This window comes from Athene cunicularia (assembly GCF_003259725.1).
Source record: "Athene cunicularia isolate RWA chromosome 2 unlocalized genomic scaffold, athCun1 chr2_part1, whole genome shotgun sequence".
NCBI classification, from domain to species: Eukaryota; Metazoa; Chordata; class Aves; order Strigiformes; family Strigidae; genus Athene; species Athene cunicularia.
Window position 1 is genome coordinate 145,370,222 of NW_020799095.1, and position 19,661 is coordinate 145,389,882.

Consider the following 19,661-nt stretch of genomic DNA (forward strand, 5'->3'; position numbering starts at 1 on the left):
AAAAAAAAAAAAAAAAAAAGGTGCTTATGAAGACATTGGTAAGAGATCAGTGAAGAGTGTCCATTTCTTTCAATATTGGATCCTTATTTAAATGGAGTAATTTGAAAATAGCCTGAAATAGCTGTGATTGACTATTTCAGCGGGAGCTCAGGAGATATAAAGCAGTGCATATACGTTTAAAGATCACAGGCAGAAATAAGTTATTTAATGTGGTCTGTGGGAGCATAAACTAGGAGAAACAAGGTCAAATGATTGAAATAGATATTAAGCTTGTTAAGAAAACTTTTAACAGTGAGAAGTATAAAAGCTTCATAAGGCAATATAAGGAAACTTGCTGTATTTTTGATTAATAAAACTGGATTGATTAGGGTATTGTAAACATCTTCTGAGGCATCATACTTTGCTGTTAGGATGATGTGTTGCATGACAGAGTAGAGAGAACCTTATTATTTCTAGGAACTGTGATTTTTCATCTAGTTTTTAGGTGGTGGAGATAGCCTGACTGCTACGTTGTGCAGTGCAGCTCAGCAAGGAGGCATTGCCTACACAAGCATCCATAACTGCAGGTGGACAATTCTGTTATTAAAAGCAGCCTTTGGTGTATGTTAGCCTTATGAAATAGTTGCAGCTGTTTTACTGTGAAAGGAAGAATTTTATTTAAAAATAAATTTAATTTATTCCAGATCATGGTTAATTTTTTTGTGGGTTTGAGCAGTTTGTTTGTTTGTTTCAATCTCAGATTCCACAAAGGATCTTTTCTACCTAATGGACAACAGCCGCATACAAAGTGACCAGAACTATTCTCTCCCTTACCAGCAGTATTGGGTCTTCCGGCAGAAGTACTCGGCAGAGGAAGCTGTGCTTTGGTGTCTCACACGTAAGACATCTAGGAGACTATTCTTCTGTAGGGGAATAATAATCGATTAAAATCTTCTAATAGGTATTATACTCATGATGAGTACAAACTCTGGACTTAGAGATTTTTCATGGCCACCTGAAAATTTTCCTTACAATCTTTGTCTTCTGTGGCAGAAAGGATACCCATCATTCATCATCAGGACATCCCTGTTATGGGCAAGATAAGTTGAAGATACAGCTTAGGCAATACTCTGCTGTTCTTGAAATGTACCCCTCCAAATAGATAGATGACATAGTGGTAAAAAAGGAAGGCAAAATACAGATATTTGAAGTTATGATAAAGTGTATTTTGATGCACTAAACAGAGAAGTATTTCTAGCTCTGACTACCAGGAAGGCAAAACCAAGCGTGCTAAACAGTGCACAGACATCAGTAGAGCTATGCATGTTTAAAATTAAGCATTCACATATACATTTACAGAAGCCGTTGCCACAGTAATTAAGAAATGGGTTTGACAGCTTTGTTTCTTTTCTGAAGGTACATTACTACCCTGGGGGAAGTTTCGTGTGGATTGCTACAAGCAAATGCTTGAACAGTTGATTCTGGAAAAATTATTTATATTTTTGTGTAACATATGAATACGTTAGAAATATTTTTACAAAAACTTCCTCAGACATTGTAGACAGTATTTGATTTTATGTCCTTTTTATTCTTTAAAGTAAGAGACCCACAACTAATGCAGTTATTTTATATATAGTTTGTATATCAAAATTACTAAAAAGAGAGAGATCTTTATGAATCACAATGTTAGAGTGACACAATACACTAGGCTGATGCTAGTCACAGCTGGAGAACATATCTTTCCAGTTAGCTGTGGTGTAACTCCTTTTCTGTGCTCTCCAGGTAAACCTCCTCTTCCATGTCACTAGAACCAGAATCTGTTCCTGTTTCTCTTGCACCATAACACTGACATTCTCACTTTTAGTTGTTTGCTGATGTGTATCTTTAAGTGCGCTGAAATCATGAAGAAGAATAGAGAGGGGAAGAAATCCTTAAGTGTGCATAACTCTTAGTATTTTTGCTTCCTAGGTTGTGCACAAGAGGATGAGTTTTGTCGAATGGCAGATCTTCAGAATGCCACAGACATATACTTTGTGTGCACCCTCTATCCAGAGGCACAGATTTGTGATGGCAGCATCGATCAAATATCAGACAACTGTCGAATTGTGCTACCCCAACAACCACAGGCATTGTATCGTAAAATAGGCAAGTTTTGAGATTTGGATGTATAACGTGTGCTCTGACCCTGATAATGCAAGCTAGTGTTTTGGCTCTTGACTCTGAGATAAAAAGTCTGGATGTATGAATGAGTCCTGGGATGTGATGAGGCAATGGAATATCAGGCTGTTCTGGGTACGGTTTTTCAGTTCAGAATGGAAAGATATTAACCATGAGTTAACCTTAGTTATTCCCAATTCAGAGAGGCCAAGGGTAGCTCAGATAATTTGTAAGCCAGGTCTTAGATCTTTTTATAATGTAGATGAAATAGGAATGTCATTGGGATGTCACTAATCCCATTTTCAACCATTAAGCTTTCCATGGTAATAAGCAGTGCAAAAATTGAAAGTTGCTGAGTGTAATAATTTATTTATTTTTTTTAAAAATCAAATCCAGAGTTGTAGACATGTGGATTTTAACCTCTGCCCTTTGAATGCTTCAGAAGTTCAATGATTTTCTCATAGAGCTGATGTGTGGGAGCTGGACAAACAAGCCTGTTATCACTGTACAGGAACATGTACTTCTGCTGTGAAAAACGTAGGGGTCCAGTGAACTGAACTATTAAATTGTGTCTATTGGGGGAGCTCAAAGTGCAGCACAAGTTGACTAATGCACGAGCACACTGGAGTCCTCTGATCTGGACTATTTTCCCTGGTTTTAGACCTTGAGGGAGGAGTAATGTCAATAATCAGTCTCAGAAACAGAAGCTCTGAGTTGGAAGTCTTTTCTTGTCAATGTACTTCGCTAAGTTTTTAGAGCCTTCACTTGCTGGGTTTTTGTTCATCTTTAGGCTTAACTCTCAAAAATTTTCTGTGATAATGTAACAATTGCCTTTTGATGGATCAAGACCATTGTAGCATAGAAACATAAACTTTACCTTTGCCATGTGATTACTTGACCAGCATACGTAAATTATAAGGTTAAGCTGATTTTTCCAGTTTTGTTTTTCTTTTTCCTTTCAGTCACACTGAAAAGTTCTGTGAAGAGCTTCTACACACGTGTACCATTCCAGAAAGTAACGGGGATCTCAGTGAGGAATAAGACTGACATGAGCAGAAAGGCTGTTTCAGATGGGTAGGATATGACTGTTCCTTTGTTTTTACTGGAAGTTTGATCATGCCTGGAATACCAAAGTCCTGTTATACAGCTGAGAGTGATCAGACATAATGATCCAAGAAAAGCGTTATTTGAGAGTATTTGTCAAAGAAAAACAAGTATATGATTTAAAGGAAAGTTATAATTGAGTTATAAATAATAATGCATATAATTAGTAATAATATATAATGTGAATTATTACTTATGCTGCTATTAAACTGCTGGTTGGAAAGTTAAATCTCTTGGCAATAATATACCGAATTAATGTAAACGGATATTTTTAGGGCAGATATCAAAACACTCTTCTAAATTATTAGATGCAGTCTGATACAAGTATAGTGACAGGATGTAATTGCATCTTCAAATGGAAAAGGTATAGAAGTGTCTATGCAGTATAAAGAACCGCGAGGTAGTGTTATGAAAGGCATCTCTATGGGTTCTCAGTGTCTCTCCCCTATGCAGTATCATCCCTTTCCTTTCCTTTCCAGCTTTTTTGAGTGTGAGCGCTGGTGTGATGCTGACCCCTGTTGTACGGGATTTGGGTTTTTTAATGACTCACAGCAATCAGGTATTTTTTTACTATTTTTATTTCAAAAATAATTTCAGTCTTCATTATTACAAGTTTTACTATTATTTTGCTGTGAAGGGCGCTTTAAAAGCCCTTGCAAATCTTATGCAACATTCTTTAGCAATTTTTTGAGTAATCATAGCCATTTCTAGGAGTTCAGCCCAATGACACGCTGCACATCTCGGAAGTTATTAAGAAAACTTCATGAAAATCAGTCCTTAAGAGGCTGCAGTTCCAACAACATGAACTTCACGCTGATAAAACTCCAGGGAACTATTACTTCTCATTTATCAACCTCTCTTCCAAAATGTTGGTTGACTTATTTTTGAGATTTTCTTTTTTGTTGTTGTTTTACTTCTTTGTCTCATTTTTTAAAGCCTAGAAATTAGTCTTAGAAGCCTAAATATTACTGAAATTAAATGCATTTTAAGCACATAATAACCATGGATACTTTGGGACAGCTTAGTGTTTTGGTTTTCTTGAATGTCTAAACTTCTCTGCTCTTAAATTTTAATCTTTGTGAGGAAAATTAGTTGGGGTTAGAAGCTGTCTATCTTCTCCTCCTTAGTATTTTAGCTGCTTAAGACTCCAGTACCATTTCTGCTAGTCTGAGGAAATCAGATCTTTAAAAATATGTGTGACTTGAAAGCCGTTACAAAGTCAAACAAACATGTTTTACTCACTTGGGGTGGCCAGGTTAAGGGGTGTGGTCACTCTGTGCAGCGGGCAGAGCAATGTATAGACACAACTATAGGGTCATTAAGAGTTTGGGCTGACTGAATACTGTTCTGGAGATACTTTTCTTTCTCTCCACTGGCTGTAAGAAGAAGTGCTCTGTTTAAAAGAAAGTCTTTAGCAGGTGTTTAAAGTTTAATGCCATCCAGGTCAAAGTCAGTGAACTAGTTTTTAATATTTTATTCCAAATTCAAATTTAAGCCACTAAAATGGTCAGCTTTCTTTTTAGAATTATTATGTGCTAATTAGCTCTCCCTGAGGTCATTAGGATGTGCTGGTTTTACAATTCATTTGATAATTTGGAACACTTCATAAATACGTATTTTTCATTCCCTTTTTTGTTGAGCAGACAAAATTCTCACTCAGTCAAAAATAAATAGTTTGGAAAACTAATCCAATGTAGTTTATATTGGAATTACTGCACAAATCAAAAATAGTTGGTAGTTTTCATACCTTCATGTGACCATGTGAAATTTAAAGTCTTAACTGAATATAGCTTTAAGTTTCTTTAAATAGTTCTAAAATAATTTAAGGATTTTAAAATGCTGAACATGCAAAGCCGTCACCTCTTAGTTTATCTCATTAATATTTATTTTCTGTGGCATTTCAGACATCCAGTCCTGGTATTCATATAGTCAAGAGAACTTTCAGTAGTGATTTTAACATGAGCTAGGATAAATCTACAATGAAACTTCTAACTGTGTTTTAAACCCATAATATTTTTCAGGTACAGAAATATTTACACTAGGTCTTTGAAAGACAATTTTTATCTTGGTGTAAGTAGGGGACATGTTTCAACATACACACAGCTTTATAATTTCCAGGATCACATTAACCGGAAAGGAAAGGACTGCTTGCTCAAAGAAGAGGTCCTTATCTTTGCTCAGTGGAAATACTGCTAGGGACCTTAATGGGTTTCAGTGTTGGTTACCTGCCTTCTCTCACACTGAATTCATTATGATTTTTCAACACTATATTCAAAACCAGTAAAACTTGCCCCGTTTTAGGTATTTCCCTCTGAATTCTAAGTCAGTGGAATCCCTTTTAACACTCAGTGGAACCAGACTGTATTCACTTTCCTCAAAATATTATCTAGAAGAAGAAAAATTTCCTCATCATTTCTATAGCTATGTATTTCCATGGCAGGTGGAAGGATTGTGTGCCTGACTCTGAACAGCCTAGGAATCCAGACATGTGCCGAGGAAACAAGAAGTGCTTGGCAAGTTTCAAACTGTAGTTCATCAGATGCTGAAGTTAGAATACACCCGTTTGGCTGGTATCAAAAACCTGGTAAGTGATTCAGGGCACGTGGCTTTTGCACACTACAGCCTATTATTTCGCTTCAATGGATAGAAACTTCAACTTTCGGATGGAGGATGTGTTTGCAATGATTACAAATAGACAAGGCAGATAAGTACGTGCAAGGGAAAGAAAGGTGCAATTTAATCCTCATTTTAATAGAGAAGGAATAGAAGTACCTCAGAGAGGTACAATTTAATTTCTTAGATTATACGGGAGACTTGCAGTCAATGTTGGAATCCAAATGTATTTTGTCCCTCTGCACAGTCCTGGTCAGGTCATCATTCTTTCTCACTGCTTGGCTTATGCTTTAACAGTGTGTACAGATGCATAACTTCAAAAGTTTTGGTTTTGTTATGGAATTTAAAATTCAGATTTGGCTGTTTAGATAAAGAAGGGGCCAAGACCACATTCCAAGGTAGCACTGTATTCTTCAAGCACGAAGAAGCCATCTCATGTTTAAACAGAAGATTTGAGAGATTTGGTTATTTCATCCAGAGGAATCAAAACCAGATCTAGTCAACATGAATTTTGTTTTCCACAGCAAAACAAAAGACTCCATTATTTTGTTGAAAAATTTCAATGGGTTTGTCATTCATCACATTCCCCGTGAGTGTCTTTAGTTCTACTTTGTTAACCTTTGATTTAACATAACTGAAACAATAAGGACGGCACCTGTCTGACTGTATCCCCCTTTATGGGAGGATAGCCTGTTATTGAATTTAAATGGTTGAACTCCACTGAAAACAGCAAGGCCCATGCGGGCAAGTCTGGTGATGTTGTCAGAATCAGGGGAAAAAACTGAATAAGGAGAACTTTTTCTGCTTTTAAACTCCTTTAGTTTTTGCAGAGTAGAGAAGGACTGATATCTGAGTGGAGAGGGGTGGCATGAAGCGTAGATACATACTGTCCAGCGCATGTGTGTTACGGAGGCTCTCAAATAAACAACCAACCACCAAAATTTAAAAATTTATTATTAACACAATTAACTAGCCCTTCGCAAATTACAGGCTCACATGTGTGAGAGGAGAACAGAACAACTTCCTAGGGTTTAAGGAAACCCAGAATGCATAACAAAGTACAAATCCTTAGGGTTTAAACAACAACCCAAAACGCTCTATCACTCACCTGACAAGTGAGGGCTCTCACCCTCAAGGACCTGCTCAGGGCAACGTCCGGACCCAAGGCCCCTCGAGGAGTTTCCTTGGGCAGCGTCCTGACCCAAGGGGAGAGCCCTCAAACGCAGCTGCTGCTCCAGGGGACGAGCTCCAAATGGCTCCCAGGGGACTCCATCGATCCCCAGGCCCAACCTGCCCTGTGGTCAATAGCGGCTCCCACTGCCCAAAGGCCCCAATTACTGTGAGGCCCCGAGAGCAAAGGCAGCCCCGAGCTGCTGCACCAGCAGCCAAGAAGCGCTGCTCTCAATGGGCGGGTGCACCTCCCACAATGCAATATAAAGATAATCCAATTAAAATTTTGTAAAGCTAAATCCGATAGATATCCCAGCAATACACTGCATTTTACAGTGTTAGTAAATGTAAAGAAAACCCTCATTCACACTGGAAGTGTCTGAAATATGAACTTGGTCCTGAGCTTTTCTGTCCTACAGTTGCTCTCTGCTCACTGGACCATCCGTTTCCTTCTCCAGTGGGATAACCCTTGTTAAAGAGGAGACACAGCATGGAGTTGAGGGTGCACCATGGACACTTGTAGGGTTTCCCAAATCCTTGGTGTGGGCTTGTGGAGGGATTAGTGGAGAGGCACTGAAAGGAAGGGAACAACAGGCCTGATAAAGCAAGCAATGAGAGGGGGAACCGAGAAACAGCCGAGGGGTAAGAACGAAGCACGGCAGAAAGGCAAAGTGAAGACAGTGAAGGCACAGATGCACTTCCACTTCTTGGAATTGTTTCTCATCTCGTTGACAAAGAACCAACTGACAATAAAGTATGTTGTTCACTTCATGGACAGAGGGATGATGAAGAGGAGCCTGGGGTGTATGCAAAGTGGGAGTGTTAGGAGAGATGGTGACATTTCCTTATGTAGTTAGGAAGCTTCAGATGTGTTTCCACCATAACAGACAGCAAGGCACAGATGTTTATGCAAATAAAGATATTTGCAGACAAAAATTTGTATCAGTTGTGCTGGTGTCTTGGGGATCTAGCAACCTGGAAGCGGAACAAGAAAACTCTGAGGCTAAAAGGGAAAAATAAGTGAAATCTGAAGGAGGAATTTACCATAGGCAGTGGGGCATTAACATGAAACAGGGACTTAGGTTTTAGTCCATGGTCTTGTTGTAGGAAGGTACTTGTGTCTCCACATTTCTTAATATCTTAAGTTGATGTGTGAGCTGTTTGCCTGCATGGCTTCGCTCATTAGTGATTTGATTTCATATGTGTAGTCATGGTTGCAGCTCAGTCCATGAGAAGTATTAGTAGCATTTTAAAGGGAGTTCTGAATAGCCCAAATTCTTCGTTCCTGTCAATGTGAATGGTAAAACTCCTGAGTTTTTAGAAATAACTGTTGCTTACATGCATGAGCAGTACAAAGTGGAAGAAGCAAACAGAAATTTCAATCTGTCTTCAGCTTCTGTATAGGGTTGGTTATTTAGTCTTAACAGAGAATTTATAACTGATTTGATTAACCAAAGTGTTTTATAAAATATAAACGCACAGGGGAAACTTTTTGTTTGTTATTTAAAATTGCAAAATGTTTAAGGGAAATATTAGCAAATGAAAAGTTTTGTGTGTGGAAAATGTGAATGATTATCTGAATTTTAATTTTGAAAGTTTCCTGCTGGAAACAGATTTGTTCCTAATTATTGTTTTGAGAAAGTCCAGTTTACTAATCAGGAAGCAGAGAAAATCTCAGGTCTCTTGTGAAGCAGAAAACCAAATACAGAGAGTGGCATGGAAAAAAGCACAGAACTATTGAAATGAGCTGTTCATAACTAACTGCATTTTGAAAAGTGTTTGTAGGAATGACTATGAATACAGAAATTTATGGAAATTTGGATTCATTTACGAGTTCAAAAGGGTTAGAAGCAAAGCAGCCTTGCATCCTTACTCTTGGTGTTTATGGTGAGAAGATGCAACATTCAGATCCCAGAAGTAATGCTGGAAACAGTGAAGTGTTGATTACATTTTAAACCTTCAAGTGTAAGTGTTTTCAAATGTTTTGGTTTTTTTCTGCTTTTAGCTGACTTGAAGAACACCATGTGTCCACCTGTTAGTTTACCTCTCAGACCAGAAAGTGGTAAGTGTGTTCATGTATTAAGCCAAAGAAAAAGGAAACATCCTCTATTTTGTATGTATTGCTAGAAGATCACACTATAATGAAATAATAGTTGTGTTCCCCATCACTACTCATTCAGGTGTTTACTCATTTTTATTAATTGCATATCATTTAAACAGAAGAATTGTTGTCATCCAAAATACTGGCCTAATATCTCTCAAACTCACTGCCACAAGAGGTCACTGAGGCAAAATATTTGGCAGGGCTGATGAAGCAATTTATCATTTATAAGTGTAGATGTCACATCACTTTCAAGAACTCCGTATTTGAGATTAACTTCATATTCTTCATATACCAATGAACAAAAGCTCTGGCAAGGGTAGCCTCCTGAAAAGCTGTTTATTACATTATTGTCCACTGTTGTGGGGTTTCTAGTGCCTTTCTTGCAGCATCTGGTGCTTGCCAGGGTGACAAGGGATGTTAGATTAGACAAATCACCATCAGTTTCTGCCAGTAATGCTGAATGCAAGGAGCGACAAAGTTTTCAAATAGATACAAACAACTGCAATAGAGGTGCAAAGTCAAATTTAGCAAATACAGTTTTCTGCAAAAGACAAAACAGTGAAAGGGGCAATTCTTCCAGAAACTAATGGAGGTTTATATTGCTTTATAATTGGTGGTACAGAAGAATGATAAATTGTACTGCCTTTAGTCTTTGTTTGTGGTTTCCAGCAAGGATGGGAATATTATCTGAAAGATTATTCAGAAACAAATCACAAGAAATATAGTGTTTGAGGTGTGTATTGGGTCCCACTTTTGAAGAGATGCTGTAACTTGCCATTACACCATCTTTTCTGTATTGGGAAGAAAAATTTATTTCAATCTTGCAGTAATCATGGTACTCATATGTGTTATTTTAAAAGTGGGTGTATCCTCTCACAAAATGAAACTTGACTGTCTTTCAGGCCTCTGTGTTTATTGCCCCCCTGAAAATATGTGCCAACTGTCCACAGCTACAGGCTTCCCTGATGTGTCCTTTCCAGAAACGCACATCATATTTGCTAAATGCTATGTGTAACAGAAAGGAAGCAGGTTGACTAGTCATTAGATAAATCAATTTAACCTTCAGCTCAGACTGAAACTGAGAAGTCTCATCCATCTTATTAGTTTGATCTGAGCAAATTTGTTAATCTCTTTGTGTCTGTCTTTTGTTACACCATATGCAACGAGGCTTGCAGGAGATGGTTAAAATTCAATATTGAGTTCAGAATTTATTACTAATCGTTTCACCATCTCATCTATGACTACTAGTCATAATCATGTTCAGACAAAAGGTAATTAGAATTTCTGTTTTTATAATAAGGAAGACACCTATAGGTAAGCAGAAACAATTTTTGTGTGAAATGCTTTGAGAAACTAGTGGAGTAATGTGTAGATGGGGCAATTCAACAGTTTTCAAACTGCTTTTCCCATGGGATGTAGAAAACCACTTTACTAAAGTCTTCTTCCTCCCAATGTGAAGTTTAGTAGTAATTTTGTAATTTTCATTTTATGTATTTCTTGATTTCTTAAATCTAAGAAAATGATGACCTAGGCAGTGCTTAAGGAAATTAGTCCTTCCTGTCATTTTCTTTCTACTATAAAGACTGCTCAGAATTTAGCCACAGAAAGTGAGGTGCTCATCTTACCCATAGTAACAATCTTGATCTACCACACCAATTTGCAGGTCATCTTTCCAAATGCAGAGCGACTAGGGATGTCTTCGGTTTGCAAAGGTCTGGTTAACCCCCCAAGGGAGCAGAGCCTCCAATGGAGGCAGGATTCTGGATTAGAGTGGTCCTGAGGACAGCAGTCAGGAGAAGTCACTGAATTACAAAGAATACAACTAGCCTGGATGTCAAATTAGCACTAGTATGCTCTACCCTTTGGGTCTCTGTCACCAGTGTGTGCAGCAGTGTATTCAAAATGCAACTGGGCACCATCTGTCCTTATGTTCTGCCTCATTTTGATAGTAAAAGTACCATCCTTGTTATTTAGGTCAGATTGCTAGCTGTGTCACGTTGAAAATTTTTCAAAAATGTTTCCAAACTCTTTATGATTATACATGTTATATTAATATATGCTATAGAAGATGAATGGCTTTAGAGTTGGACATCATAGAAAAGCTACCAGTAACTGAATTTGCTACATTGTGGTATTGCTTGTACACGTAGAAGAAAATAATTACTGTGACTGCTGTGTGGTAACCAGATGGTGAATGTGAGAAACTGTCACTACATAACGGCACTGTCATGTGTGCATATATATATGTGTGTGCAAGTAAACACATATATATATATATACACACACACATACATATATATATATAACCCCAAAAACGTTCCATCAGAAGATCAGAAAGATACTTAAATTTGAATATTTTGCCAGAAGGCTCTTTGAAATAATGAAGTTAATGTTATGTCCAATCTAGAGCCTGAGTTTACTGAAGCACAATTAAGACCAATATTTCAATAGACAGTTAATGCATTTGGCTGTCTTATTTTTCTGGTTAGCCACCTCACAGTGCCCAGGACAGAGTGCCCAGTACTTTGCTTCCTCCCATTTGCAGTCAGGGTGCTAACTCCGTTCCAAGTCTGTGGTGTTTCCAGCCCCAACAAGTTTTGAAGAAACCCAGGTTAGCAGACTTATTTCCAGTCTTATGAGAGTTAGATGCTTTGCCTATTTTATTCATTATTCTTCTCAGTAGAGAGGATAGAGGCATGTAGGCCCATAGAATAGTAGAAAAAGCCTCAACAAGAAGGATTTCTGCAAAGTACATGGACAGCAAAAGGAAGGGTATGGAAAATGTGGGTCTGGTGCTGAATGGAGCAGGAGAGCTGATGGCCATGGATATTGAAAAGGCCGAGTTGCCTCCTTCACTTCAGTCTTTACTGGTAAGTCCATCCTTCAGGCCCTTGAGACCAGTGGAAGAAGACTGCAGGAAGGAAGACTTATCTTCAGTGGAGGAAGATTAGGGAACAAGCTGGACATACAAACCCATGGGGCCTGATAGGATGCACCAATGGCTGTAGATGGAGCTGGCTGATATCATTGTGAGGCCACTCTCAATTACCTTCAAAAGGCCCTGGTGATGGAGAAGGATCTTGAGGCTGGGAGGGAAGCAAATGTCACCCCTGTCCTGTCTTCAAGAAGGGCAAGAAGGAGGATCCAAGGATCTGATATTCTGGTCAGCCTCACCTTGATCCATGGGAAGGTAATAAAGCAACTAATTCTGCAAACCATTTCCAGACATATGAAGAACAAGAAGGTGATTCAGAGTAGTCACCATGGATTTATGAAGGGCAAAATCGTGCCTGACCAACCAGATAGTCTTCTACAGTCAGGTGACTGTGGATAAGGGGAGAGCAGTGGATGTTATCTTGACTTCAGAAATGCTGTTGACACTGTCTCACATAACATCCTCACAGAAACTGAAGTAAGGTCTAGAAAAACCAGCAGTGAGGTGGACTGAATGCTGGCTGAACTGCTGGGCACAAAATTGTGATCAAGCTGGAGGCCATTCGCTGGTGTACCCCCAGAGTTGATACTGGACCTAATACTGTTTGACATCTTCAATAATGACCTGGACAATAAGACAATGCACTTGCAGTAAGTTTATAGATGATAAAGGTTTGGGAGGATTGGTTACAGACCAGATGAGAGTGGTGCTGTTGAGAGGGACCTCAACAGGCTGGAGAAATGCACAGACTTATATCTTGGATCAATCTGTCTTCCATCACATTGTCTTTCAGCTCTGTCTGAAAACTGGTTAGGACATTCATCTAGAAATTACATGGAGAAGTTGTTTTAACATTCAGCCTTCTGAGAAAATAGGTATTCTCTCATGTTCACACATGCTTCAGCTTTTCTAGTTCAAATTATTAGCACTATTGGCTTCTTGGACATCTTTCCTTAGGTGGTCAGGAGAGCAAGATTTGCCAGCTGAGGTAACTTCCTACATTTGCTGGCTTATGTAGTTATAAAAAGCTGCATTTTGAGGAATCTGTGACATCCTGCAGGAGGCCAGATTGTTAAAGACCAACTTCTCCATCTCTACCCTTATGGAAGGATATCGCTTCAGATTTTAACATCTCTGAAGAGATGGTAGAATCCTTCTGCCCTGGAGATGCTGAAGTGGCATTCTTTACTTTAAAGAAATCAACACAAACCAACCTGTCAAGAATCTCTGTTTTCTCCCTAAATAAGCTGGAGAACAATCTTTAAAAGAAAATTTTATGGCCCCCAAACCATTTTGTTTGTCTGTTTGTTCTACAATGAAGCCAGGTCACCCAGGGATAGGTTGTCTTTCTTTGGACTTTCACCAGATCTTAATTTGTCTCACTGTCTGTGTTATTTAAACTCAGAATTTCACTGTTTGTGTTTTTGTTTTGTTTTGGTTTTTTTTTTTTAAGCTTGCATATACAGTCTTTAACTTCCCAAAGTCAGCAAGTGGCAGCTAGAATGATTTAATTTACCCTAGTATCTGTCTGAAGGCAAAAATCCTTGAGCCAAGGAGCTGCAAGGCACTGTCCAGCCATGTTAGTTCCAGTGTACACAAAGGGGAGTTCTTCTGCAGTGGCTACAGGTTTAACAGATGAAGAGTTGAAACCTAATTCTTTTGTCTCAACAAAATAATTTACTGGAGTTTCCTTCACTGAAACTCCCCCTAAATAAATAAGAGTAAAAAATATGTATTTGTTTTCTTTCTGTTTCTCAATCTGGGTTTGTGAAGATGTTAATGAGCAGTAATCTTCATAAAACCTCTAGACCTTTGAACCAGCAATGACAAAAATAATTTTCAATAGGAGCTTCTTTTCATGCCCTGACATAGAGCAGCCTTCAGCCACCAGGGAAATGCAAAAAAATCCCTTCCCCATGTGAGTCTAACCTCAGGAGAGACACAACAAGAGGGGAGGCTTGAGGTTCTTGCCAGTTCTTTGCCTTGCACCAGATTGTTCATCCAGCAGTCCACTGTAGCCCTGTGATTCCTCTCAACAGCCCGAGGCTCCTGGTGGCTTTCCCCAGGCTACTCCCCCTACAAGCAGCACTGCTAGGTATTTCTAACACTCATTAGACTGCAAAAAAGGAGAATTAAGTGCTCTGTAATGCCTGGAGGTCACTGCTGTCCGGCAGGAGGGAGGTGAGCTGCACACTGTCTCTTACCTGAATTCTTGTCGCTTTGTTGTTGCTTCAACGTGTTTTGCCTACTTGTATTCTTGCAATACCCTTTCTAATACAAGATTAAACTGTCCAAGTCATCTTCATCACTGATCTGTAATGCATTTAACTGAATATGTGGGTTTCATCTTTAGCTAAATGAATACTTTTATTTGTCTTCTGTACATGTATCACATGGAGCAGAGAATGCTCCTGCTGGTCTGTTGTGATTTCCACATAGTTTCTGTTATCTGAGAAATAATGCTTGAAAAATATAGCCTGAACAGACTAGGAAAGTCCGATTTGTTACATTAGGAGCAATTTTTCCCCCGAAGAAGTTAACATGCTGTGATGGCACTGAATATGGGACCATCTGTGGTGAGTTTCAGGTATGATCTGTGACCTTTAATGATGGGAGAACAGCTGTTATTTTAAGACTGCCTGTGCTGAAAATGCTAATATGTCATGCTGCAGACTTGGTTTACTTAACGCTGGTATTTAAATAACAGCTCCACTGAGTTGTGTGAATATGGAGGAATGTTATGTAAAAGAGAAATCAGTCAGTTCTCATAATTAAGTTTGAGATGGAACATTCTGCAACCAGCTGTAAGACAGGGGGAAATAAAAACCAAATGTTTATGAGGAAATATGATTTGTTATTTTACAGTTGTATAATGCTGTTATTCAAACAGTTTATGCACAGGGGTTTGAGCTATGGAAGTTTTTATGTCTTTATAATTAAGAGTGAAAGAAGCAAAACAATCTATGAAACATGTTACCTGGCTTTTTAGGAGGAATACTTGTGCTTAAAGCAAACTGAAGAGTCTGAAATTATTGCTGTGCATGTGGAGGGGAGGACTGACACTGACTCCTGCTTTTGTACTTTTTGATGAGACTTATGAATTGTATACAGTAATTATCCAAACTTTTAATGAGCAATTATGCCTTCAGGTTCCTCAGTTTTAAGTAGGATACTACCATCTATCTTAGATTTGGCAACTGTTAGAAGACGATGGCCCTTAAATAGAGGTGTCTGCGTGGGGCTGCAGATCATATAGAGATCATATGGGCTCCATTCCCACGCTGTTCAAATCAAGTAATTAATTGAGAAACCACCAAGTCATATGGATGTAATGATCTGTTAGGCCCTTCCTGTTTCTGCTTCCTGTGATCCCTTCATGATTTATAGTTGTTCCCTTGATGCAGGACTGAGCAGTGGCTACAGGATTTTCCAACTTCAGAATAAATTTCTGATCGGGCTATCTCAGCACATGAGGTATTTCCATTCTCAACAGAGATGCTGATGGCAGTACAGGTGCTGATGTAGCTGACTTTGGTGATTAATAGTATCATTTGTCTTCCTGTTTTCTCACAATGCTGACGATATGTCAGAGAGATCTTTGGTGTGAAATAAAGACAGCCTTTTTTTAGCCATCCTCAGGAACTGATCTACCATGCTCACGCACAGCATATTGGACCTCTGGTGTAGAATTACTCTATCTTTAGTCTTAGGTTCAATTTTTATTCTGTTTGTAAACATAAGGATTTCAGCCTTTTGAAAAGAGCTTATTTTAAACCTGCATAAATATCGGGTACATTTTTAATATCCTATTACTATACCATTTACTATAATTGTCACTATGGAAGGAGGCAGAAAGCTTGCATTTAACATGAGCATAGCAAGATTTCTCACAGCTAAAGGCCATAAATAACACATTTTCTACTTTGGGACGTGTGTATGAGGTGTGATTATAGTTATTATGCAGCAGTTTTAAGAAAGTGACTCATTTTGAATTATTCAAATCTCAGTGGATGGGTGAAAATGAGAAGCAGCTATATTTTTGAAAGAGTTTATTTTCTGCAGACCCACAAAACCCCATTTGCAGGTTTTGGAGATTGTTGGTATACAAGACAGGTTTAGCAGTCTTCACTGGAAAAAAACCCTTCTGAATACTAGAAATATAAAACACAAGAGTTCAGTCTGTATGCATGTTTTTGTTTTGAGCCAGGGCTATTAAATATGGCTCACAAATTTCAGATTTAAGATCAGAATTTGTCTTTCAATAATAAATTAGACATACTGAACCCAAAGATCTGATTTATGTGCCTTCTTAACCTCATGTTAACGTAATCTGATTTATGTACCTCAACTTCACAAGTTTTCTTCTGAATGTAACTTGTTAATTTATTGCAAATGTCAAATTTCCCAGCAAACTCAGAACTGATCCCACTTTGCTTCTACTGAAGTTGGTGATGAAACTTCTGTTGACTGTGAAAAGGATTTTATGTCACTGCCTGTAAAAGTGGGAGCCTGAACTCTGTGCCCCCAGGAAATTTACTCCAGTCTTGTGATGTTGATGACTTGAGTGGGAACAGAGTAAGGCCAATGTGAGTCCTTTTGCAAATCCAGTCTTAAACCTTGCCTACCCAAACAAGAACATCTGGAAGAGAGAGGCTGTCTGTATGGGACATCTATAATTTTGCAATAAAAGTTACAGGGCTGGCTGGATTGAGAATGCTGTAATTATCCAATCAATGCATTTGCCAAAATGTGGTTTGGAGCCAGAGCTTAGCCTATATATAAACCAGAAATGTCTTCCAGTCCATCAGGTGCACGATGCATTTTCAGTAAAGTCTTGCCAGTCTGTAGCTGTGTGCCTTCTGAGAGCAGTTTCTAGATGAGGCAAGTTTATATCAGCCATGAAAAGTTCTGGTTTGCCCACGTAATGAAGTAGGTGTGCATGGCTGTGGGCGTTGCTGCCCAAGAGAATGGAAGAAGGAAACAAACAATAGACAAAATCTCTTCTGCAGCTAACTGCTGGCTGGTAATGTCCACAGTGTGCCATGGACAGCTCTGCACTGTCGTTAAAATTACCATGAGTATTTCTGCATGTATCTGCATCTGGGGTCAGCTGGGCAGAAGATCGGAAAGGGAAAACACTGGAAGTCTCAGTATATAAATCTGATCTGAGATGATAACTGCTTCATCCAGGGCTGAGAATGAAAAGAAAAAGCCCAAATCAAGCCAAAACACAACCTCATGCATGTAGTGGGAGGTTGCAAGAGTCACTTCTGTGGGGTTCAGGACAAAGAATAAGCAAAATAAAATGTATTTTAGGTATGAATGTACAATATATAGACGTTTGCATCATGAGTGGTTGCTTTTCTGTGCCTAGCATAGACAGCAGAGTGCCCATTGTGTCTTACATGTATTTAAAATGAATGCTCTTAACTTGACTCTAGCCCACATAAACATCTTTTAATGTAGAAGTAGGAAGTTTAGCTTGTGATCAAATATAGAACAGATTACAGGTACCTAATAAAAGAGTAGAATATAGCTTAGCATGAACGCTTCTGAATGTTTGACCTGTGGGCAAACAGAGGCATATGAGGATTATGAGACTTGCCCGAGGTCACTTGGTTAGTCAGAGAAGGGGTGGGAAGAAAGACAGTCTGGTGAAATATCTTCCAAAACCACTGATGCACCCAGACTTGTTAACTTACAATGGAATCCAGACAAGGCTCTTTTTTTAAAGCACCACAGCTAATAATTTGAAGCTTTGTGTCTGAACCTAGAGAGATTACTTGTTCCAGTAGTAGGACTTCAGTTACTAGTACTGTATGCAGTGCACAATGAAAATATTGTTCTTATGTAAAAACAAAGTTTAAGTCATATTGGAAAAAAAAAAATCATGTCTCAGAAAAAAAAGAAAATAAATAAATAATTGAAAACATAAACTGACAAGATATAACCTGGAAAAGTAAGACCTTCTGGTTCTAGTACTGCAGGCAGTAATATCTGGAGAAGGTGTAATTGTTAATTCTTCATGATTTACAGAGTTGATTTCTATTTTTAAGTATCTTTCTAAATAAATGTCACAAACTGTCACCATAGATGTAGAGGCTGAAATTTTCTAACATGGGTCATGCAAGAGGTCACATTGGACAATTTTACAATAGAGAAGCCATCGGCAATGCAAAACATAGTAATTTCCACCTGGCTAAGATCAATGTGTTCCTCTAAAATAGTCAGTGCTTAAGGGAAGAAAAAAAATTAAGTGCAGTGAGTCTGTTGCACAAATCAAGCTGATTGCAGCATCATTGCTCCCTTACTAGCTCAGACTCCCTCTGAATATAGTGCTGATGATGACTTTGCTACTCTGTGATATCAAGTAAGCCTGTGGGTTTTAGCATATAATAGTGCAATACCAAATTAATCTTCATTTCTGATTAGCTGAAGACTTTCAGTCTCTATCTCTTAGAAGACTTGCTACCAAATATAACAGGAATAGAATGATTTTGAAGTGGTTGAAAAAAACCCATGGGAGCCAGTACTGCTTTCTTGCCTCCAGTTCACCGGCGTGAACTAGGGCTGGGCTGTTTGGGTAATTATATGCAGTACAGTAGGTCGGTTCATCACTGCATCAGATGTTTTCTTCATTAAGGGTGAGAGCAAAGGAACTAGCAGTAAGGTAACAGCCTTGGCAATGGTAGTAACACATCAGATTTTTTTTTCATCTTGTCTTCTGGGAGATAACCCATACTTGAGGTTTACACTTGCTTGAGAAGGATTTACTTTGCAAAAGCGAAGACTTTTAGCATCAACATAGAGCCCTGAGTTGTAGCAATTACCCTGTGTTGTCATGGAATAAAGTAATTTTGAAATCTAATTTAGCCATAGATATTCTCTGTCTATTTGGTCAAGGAGCGATGCAACCAGGCTAGTCTGGGGTCTGCCTTGACTCTTGGGTTCTCAGCAACCTGGCAGATATGTAAACACCAGGATTTCAAAGTTGACACAGACCTGATTGTACGAACCCCAGACCTCAGCTTCAGATTTGATGTTGAGTGGATGACCACAACTGAGCAGGGGAAGGAAGGAAACTTTGGCCATTTTTGCAAGTGACCCATTTTTCAGAAGAATAAAAGAAATCTTTTAATGAAATGAACAGCGACAACTTTTGTATGTGCATGGTAAATGAACTCAAGTAACAGGGCAAGATCTGCTCATCAGGAATAGCAAGGCAACAGCTGACTCAGCTCTGTCCTCATCCTACAGTTACATGAAGAGGGTAACACCAGCCTCCTATTTAGGACTCGGTCGCCACAGCAGGGCCCTTTTGCTCTTAAAACATGTTGAATTGTTGGAAGGAAGTCAAATAATTACAGGTCCATTCTTTCCCAAGCCTTCTTTTTTGACTTCTGTGTGCAAAATTGAGGCCCTGCAGATATTTTTATCTGTTTGTGTATGAGAAAGGAATGTTTGTGGCATTTTTTTAAAATTGACTGAGAGACAGAGGAATCGTTCTTGGTGAATACTAGAGTCAGTATGTATGTGTACGTATATGCTCACACATGTAGATGCATGTGTATATGTGAATATACATGTTTCTATATGCAG

At 38.6% G+C, this 19,661-nt stretch overlaps 1 protein-coding gene across 1 annotated transcript in view; it reads left to right on the top strand.

Moving 5' to 3' along the window:
- Nucleotides 1-19,661, top strand: part of TG (thyroglobulin) — a 162,164-nt gene that overhangs the window by 54,717 nt on the left and 87,786 nt on the right. Inside the window, exons 30-35 of the mRNA XM_026841524.1 lie at nucleotides 740-877; nucleotides 1,948-2,128; nucleotides 3,112-3,210; nucleotides 3,720-3,799; nucleotides 5,681-5,824; nucleotides 9,029-9,085. Of these exons, the coding sequence (XP_026697325.1) occupies nucleotides 740-877; nucleotides 1,948-2,128; nucleotides 3,112-3,210; nucleotides 3,720-3,799; nucleotides 5,681-5,824; nucleotides 9,029-9,085 (699 nt within the window). The remainder of the gene's footprint in view (nucleotides 1-739; nucleotides 878-1,947; nucleotides 2,129-3,111; nucleotides 3,211-3,719; nucleotides 3,800-5,680; nucleotides 5,825-9,028; nucleotides 9,086-19,661) is intronic.